The sequence below is a fragment of the Bicyclus anynana genome, chromosome 9, assembly GCF_947172395.1.
Source record: "Bicyclus anynana chromosome 9, ilBicAnyn1.1, whole genome shotgun sequence".
NCBI lineage: Eukaryota > Metazoa > Arthropoda > Insecta > Lepidoptera > Nymphalidae > Bicyclus > Bicyclus anynana.
Window position 1 is genome coordinate 14,592,420 of NC_069091.1, and position 7,369 is coordinate 14,599,788.

General features: G+C 35.6%; 1 protein-coding gene across 2 annotated transcripts in view; it reads left to right on the top strand.

The window, feature by feature from the left end:
* LOC112048772 (protein bark beetle) overlaps window positions 1-7,165 on the top strand; it is a 43,820-nt gene extending 36,655 nt beyond the window's left edge. Inside the window, exons 5-15 of one of the 2 annotated variants that reach the window (XM_024086423.2) lie at window positions 25-160; window positions 297-516; window positions 708-833; window positions 1,137-1,166; window positions 1,611-1,739; window positions 2,133-2,265; window positions 2,473-2,674; window positions 3,283-3,415; window positions 3,699-3,819; window positions 4,046-4,670; window positions 5,142-7,165. In XM_024086423.2, the coding sequence (XP_023942191.2) occupies window positions 25-160; window positions 297-516; window positions 708-833; window positions 1,137-1,166; window positions 1,611-1,739; window positions 2,133-2,265; window positions 2,473-2,674; window positions 3,283-3,415; window positions 3,699-3,819; window positions 4,046-4,670; window positions 5,142-5,374 (2,088 nt within the window). In that variant the 3' untranslated portion in view covers window positions 5,375-7,165. The remainder of the gene's footprint in view (window positions 1-24; window positions 161-296; window positions 517-707; window positions 834-1,136; window positions 1,167-1,610; window positions 1,740-2,132; window positions 2,266-2,472; window positions 2,675-3,282; window positions 3,416-3,698; window positions 3,820-4,045; window positions 4,671-5,141) is intronic. The other variant, XM_024086432.2, reaches the window with a different exon arrangement.
* The last annotated feature ends 204 nt before the right edge of the window (window positions 7,166-7,369 follow it).

Here is a 7,369-nt window from a genome sequence, read left to right on the forward strand (position 1 = left end):
TACTCCCTAAATTCTTTGTTTCAGAACAATTTAGTACGTAACAACGTTGGTGGATTATTAGTTAGAGCTGATTCGCGAAGTTCAGCAACTTCTCTACGTGGATGGATTCATAACAACTTGTTTTTGTCTAACCACGATCTTCCATGTCTAAAAGTTGAAGGTAAACACTTATCCCCCTTATAATGGATTTACAAAAACATAAATGAAGTTTTCAGTAAATTTTCAGTTATTCAATAGAAAAGAGATTTTAAAAGTTATTTTGTCTACACAGAAAATAATCGTTTTGTTACTTCCAGGACGACAATCATCACCTTACCAAGAAGTGACAATCTACCGTAATTATTTTACTCGCAACAGAGCAAATTATACTGACATTATAGTTCTCCGCCAAGTCGTATCCAATTTCACGCACAACTATGTACATCAAAATACCGGACTCAGAATATTGGAAGTGTCTGGATTTCATAAAGTTCGCTTGCCGATTTACCAAACCACATCTCATAATGGTTTTTACAGGTGAGATAATTGCTAATAATATTTTAACTGTCATCATTTCTACTTTCTACCTGTCTATTTAGGCATCCATTAACTGGTATACCTTCTGCTTCATCGAATGTTAACTTAATCGTCAGGATCTAAGCGGCTAGTAAAATCTTTAGCGTTCTCTATATCTTTGTTTCCCAATTAAATAGTATTATTTTTTTCAGAAACTACGCCCTAGACCGCGATGGCCGTGCCACTGTGGTTGCCGGCACTGCTGGTCAACACTACGTTGACAACATCTTTTTCAACCCCGATAACGATTACGAGATGATTACGGTCAACAGATCCATGTAAGCTTCCTAGAGAAATTTATGCGCCACTAACAATATTTTTAAGTTGTGGATTATTTAAATTTACGTCAATATTCTTAATTTCTTTAACAAATAATAGTCAGGCATTGAAGACGCTTTGCATAATAACTGAATAATTAAATCATTGATTTGATATAAAGAAGAGACTGTTTTAATATTTCCCATTGGATTTCAAAGACATTTATTTAACAGCAATGTGTAGCTATATTCAATTAAAAATTTGTTTTCAAAAATTAAATTAATAACTTGCATGTTTTTTTTGCATGGCTGGCCGGATCATAGCTTTATCGATTTTAACCCAAATTATATGAGGTAAGTCTGTGTTATTGTATCTCCATTGATTATTAGATTAAGTTGGTCGCTTTAAATTATATCAAATAGTACTATGGTGCATGCATGAAATGGTTATCGGTGTCTATAAATTACCCTTTCGAATACTAAGTTTTTAATCATCATTCTAGACTAAGTGGTAAGTTGTCTCGACACGACTTGTATCTTTCTTCTACTTTTTTTTAGTCAACTCATTAACAACTATCCCTCTACAATCTACATGTTTTATCTAGTCATCCTTTCCCTTTTTCCTTCCATACCTAAATAGGGAAATTTTAAATGGTTTATATTGCTATTCCATAAACATCTGAATACGTATTAATGGAAATACAGTTACATAAAAATTTAATGATATCTCTGTTGATCATTTAAACAATCTGTTTGGAAATTTTACCTATAATTTACACAAAAATAATAATGTTTTAGCGCTCTCGACATCTGGCGTACGCGTATAGACGCGAAACACAACTACTGGAGTTACAACGAAAGTCTTGCTGTAGCAGGTCGTATCAGGGATCAGTCCGACAATCCTTTGCTGCTTGAAGTGGATTATAGGTAAATAAGTCTTTTATCATTAAAAAGTTGCGGTTTGACTGCAATCTTCAGTAATCTTATTGACGATGGTGTCTAAGATGTTAGTGCACTAACGAATTTGTCATAAACTTGATGGCTTGATTTCACTCTTTTTTTGTTCTTCTAATACAACTTTCTTTAATACAATCTTCTTCTTTAATACAGTCTTTTAATACAACTTCTGGACAAGACAAACTGATGGTCCACCTGATATAAAGCGGTATAACTATTGTGTTATTGTTATAACAGATCATTGTTTCGCAGGTCTCTTTACGAATATACCATGCTTATGTTACGCGTTCTTTCAGAACTCTCATCTAGGACCTCATGTGGAATTTATTTGTACATAATGTTCAAACGCTCTTACGTTTACAGACCGTACTACATGAATAATTTAACAGTGTTGGGAGGAGGCAAGTGTCCACCAGGATGGGATCCCATAGCTGGAACCTGCTATATGTACGTGGGTGCTCCCATGACATATGAGGAGGCAAGGCTCTTCTGTTTGGTGAGCATTACATTTCTATATTTAAAACTAGGGGCATGTCTTTCAATGGGTATGGTATGGGTAAATTTCGCTACACCATACGAATTGCAGATCTACGAGTGCAAAACTTGGGAGACTAATATCACTCCAGGTATTTGTTGTGACACTGCATTCTAATGATTTCACACATATTGCAAATTATAAAACCATAACCTTTTACTGTTTCAGTCTGACAACTCCTCCATGCCATACGTGACCGGTAACTACGATGTTCTCTACGAATTTATAAAACGCCAGAACCAGTGGTTCCAATATGGCGACAGGGTGTGGGTCAACCACATCGACTATGTTACTCAGTGCACGTCTTTCGCCTTCTCAAATGTTGAGATTACTGATTGTAATCAGAAAAACACTTTTATATGCGAAATCGGTGAGTATATGTTCGGATAATTATTATTGAATGCCTTGCCGCCTTGTCTAACTGTCCCTGGAAATATTTACACTTTTGAACTGTTGTAACTAATGGTGATGAAATAAACTTTACTTCAATAGCTTCAACTCAACTTCATTTTTAAGAGCATTAACGTATTAAAAACAAGCTATGCGTATTCTAACAAAGTTTACTCGTTTACTTCGTCATCAACCCATATTCGGCTCACTGCTGAGCTCGAGTCTCCTCTCAGAATGAGAGGGGTTAGGCCAATAGTCCACCACGCTGGCCCAATGCGGATTGGCAGACTTCACACACGCAGAGAATTAAGATAATTCTCTGGTATGCAGGTTTCCTCACGATGTATTCCTTCACCGATTGAGACACGTGATATTTAATTTCTTAAAATGCACACAACTGAAAAGTTGGAGGTGCATGCCCCGGACCGGATTCGAACCCACAGCCTCCGGAATCAGAGGCAGAGGTCATATCCACTGGGCTATCACGGCTCGTTTACTTATGTCATTATAATTCACGTTACTCCCTCCACTCATGTTACCTCCTTATAACTTGGTTAAAATTTATATTAAAGTGTACTTTTCTTCTAGATCCAAAAATAACCCTTGAACCAATGTCATGGCGTGGAGACACATTAGCTGTTGCATTCGTTGGAGTGCTCGTTGCTGCTGTTGTTTTAGTCGGAGCTGCACTTATCTGCTGGTACTCCAAATCTAAGCACAGGTAAACATCTCAGTTCATTTACAACACTGACAGTGATTTATTTCCATGCTTTTATTTTACTTCTTCGAGTGCCTCTCCGATTAGCGAGGGTTATCAGTCGGCTTCGTAAGCTTTTCTTTATTCTTCGCGAGGCAAAATAATTGTGCGATACTCGCGGTCCCCTCTCTGATGTTCCTCAAATCCTCAACCACGACCTCTGTCTGTGACCAACGCCTCTTCTGGCAGAAACTTTTTCCCAATTGCTTTAATTCAGTTGCATCTAATGTGGATCTTTTGTTAACAGACATATTCAAAGATTGGAACGAAGAAACTCCATTAGACAATCGCTTCACTCTGTCCGTTCGATTGGCAGCATCAATGGAGGGTTTCCTGATACTCCTTACAGGAGAAAAATTACACAAATGGTAAGGGCCCTTATGCACTTTCTGAGAAGAATTTCTGTTGTTTCAACATTTAATTGTACAAAAAAAAAATCAACCAGTACACCTTTGCAAAATGGTTATAATTAAATAGGTATCTACTATTACTTCGTAAATTAAAATGTCGAAAGGCAGCGAAAATGAATAAGGTAAGGAATGATAAACTTTTATTGAGTTTTAAAATACTTACTATTATTTTATACATTTGCAGAGTACTCGCTCAACCGACACTTTAACAAAAGGCTCAGACTACAGGAAGATGCTCGCATCCACTGCGTCTATGGAATCAATGGAAAAGAGCCAGTTCAATTCGTCCATAGAAGACAACCAGAGCTTTGACATTTACGAGGCTCACAACCCGAATAATGTGATCCAATTGAAGCACAGCACATTCAACAAAAAACCAGCATCGCCAGAATATAGTGTTCCCCAAAACATAAAGTACGATTTGGCCTTTAAAAATGAAGGTTACAGAGAAAATTCTGGCGCAAGCGCTGCACCATCTATGAATACTATAGCGACTGAGGAATTACCAATCATACATCATCCTGGTGGCTTATCATCACCTCAAGATGATGATACGTTGTCACCGACAAGCGACTCGCAATATTTCACTTCAGACACTCTGCCCTTGAGAGGTATCGACAAATCTGATGATCCGATGTTCTACAAGCAGGAATTGGAAAGGGAGGGGAAGATATTTGGGCCCTATGGAGCGCCGAATCATGGTGGACAGCCGAAGTTGTCATTTTTGATGGAGTTGAGGCAGAAGATGCCGGAGCAACCTCAACCTGGGGCTATCCCAACGACCACTTTCGGTCAGAGGAATATTACGGGTACGTAATTTTCTTGGTCTTGATCTTTCTTGGTCGCTAACTGGAATGGCGACCTCGCACCGGGAAACGCGGTGTTGGTCCACTCCCTACTAGGTGGACTGAGGACATTAAGTGGGTTGCAGGGAGCCGCTGGATGTTTGCAGATGTTTGGAAGTCCATGCAAGAGGCCTATGTCCAGCTGTGGACGTCCATCAGCTGTTAATAACGATGAATGATTTGTTATTTCCTTATTATTTTAGGATTAATAATATTCAAAGTTTAATCTTTTTTTCTATTTGGGTAGAAAAAAGAGCAATGTCATTCTTATAATGTCCTTAGATTGTCCTTGGAGAGCTGAAGGGACATTCGACGGAGTAAATGAGAGGAACGTTCAGTATTTCCTATGACGAAATCAGTATTTTTGGTCCTTGTTTTGTTAGGGGTACTGGTATTCTTGGAAAAATAATATTTTATATATTTTATTCTTTACAGACGAACCTCAGTATTACGACGATCGACTACCAACGCCACTTCAAACGCCTGACTATCCTTATGACCCCTCCCCGCACTCTTCCCCAGACCTCTCATACCCCTCTGACTTCCACTCTCGATCCCGATCAGAAGCATTGTTAGAAACGAATTTCGACTTTGAGGATTCACAAATCAATCCTCCAATTTCCGAAGACAGCCGATCTCACAGTCAACCTTTGGAAACTGCTATGTAGTGATTAATAAATTAACCAAAAATGTATTTTAATCGTTATGTTCTAGCTACAGGGTCGAATATTGTTTAACATGTAAGATATTACGCCATTTTGAAAAGTGAAGGTAACTTTTTTGTTCGCTGCTGTGTAAAAATATATTAGTAGGTACTGAACTCCGAAATAGGAATGACCGTCTACCAGTGGCCTTATAAAGTTGTATATAAATATTTTTTAAATTTACTGTACCATTTTTCTAAATACGGTAAATGTATATTTTAAGTTATAGACTTAAATGTAGGTATATATACATATATTACATTAAACTTGTAATCACTTTTGTCGTCGACTTTACCAGACTCACATTAAATACTTCTAGATCATAGAAGTGGCGCTTTTGCATGCCCTACAGATTGGTTGATTTTGAAAGCAGTGTTATACATTTCAGATCAATTTCTACTAAGAAAACAATTTTTTAAGATGTAGATAGTACTCTACTGTGTTAAACTAGGTTGTAAGTAATGAAATATTAAAACTAATAATAATATACGTGTAAAGGTGCATTCAAATTAGCCGCGATAAATCAAACAAAGCAGTTGGTCAATTAAAAAAGAACATATAGACTCAGAACCTCCTTTTTTCAAGTCGGTTAAAAAGCGGACGGGGCGAGACGATCGCTGTGCATATTCACAGGACGATTTAGATCTTCATATTGCTGCAAATTTAAATGCACCCTATGCTGTGAAAAGACTGAAAACGTCTTACAAATACTATACTCTTGCATTTATTATGTACCGAATATTAACTAAACATTATATTTTCTATAACATAAACTTACACGGCCGAACGTCCTAAATTATTAATCTATTACTGCAAACTTTGTCTTCTTTTTATACTTCCACAGTCGAACGTTCTAATTTATTATTCTTAAACTCTCAGCTTTAAACTCAGTCTTTAGTTTTCTTTGATTTTCGATATTATAAACTTACTTAGCCATGATTTTAAATAAACAGGAGCAGGACGTTAAAAAAACGTTATGAGTGTGGCAACACTAACGCGTCTGTGGCTGGGATCTAATTTTTTTCCGACAATCAAAATAAGTTAGCGTTGGATAGCGGCCATTATAGATAAAGCGTAACAGACGCGTCGATTTGGCCTGGTAGAGAATAGAGAGAATACGATCTCATTATTTGAAATAGGTTTTTTTTCGATAATTTTCTTGTTGAACGATCTAAAGACGATAATATTAGATTAAAATAAAATATGCAGCTTTAGAGAGGACTTTAGATACGTTGAAATTATTGTTACCATATAAAATTGCAGTTTTATTTTGTTTTTACTAGGTATGTATATTCGTAATGAACGTTTCTTAATTTGCAAATGATCGTACTAGTAACTAGGCTAATAAGTTTATTAAAATTGATTTAATATATTAATATTAATTGTGACAACTTATTTTTTAAGTATAAAAATTGTTTTAAAATATTATATGTCCGTCCTTATGTGTAATAAATTAGATTTAAGTAGGTTTCTAATAATTGTGCTTATGAAATTTTTACTTTCTTAAATATTTTATTTTATACTTAATTTATGTGGGATACTTCCCTACTTATTTACATTTCTATATTTTTCTTATTTGCAATCAAAATAAATATATTGTATTATGCAGCTTATACAACATCATTCTATAAAGCTCTATTTACCGTTGTATTGTTTTATACAGATCTAATTTTAACAATGCTTTAAATGTAAAACGTACAAATCTAGAAGAATTAAAATGAAATTAAAACTTAATAAAAATTTAATATTTTGGTATATTGTTATTTTATTCTGTCCATTGTATCACAGAGCCTGCACTCTCAGCATTATTTACTGAGTATTAAATTGATTTTTTTAAATATTTACTTACCAACGAGTTTAGCTTATTTAGTAATTTCTTACAGTTGCAAGATGAAGATCGCCATATTAGTAGAGTCAACTAGGTTTAGATTAACTCGCCAAAGCATATTTGAATACGAA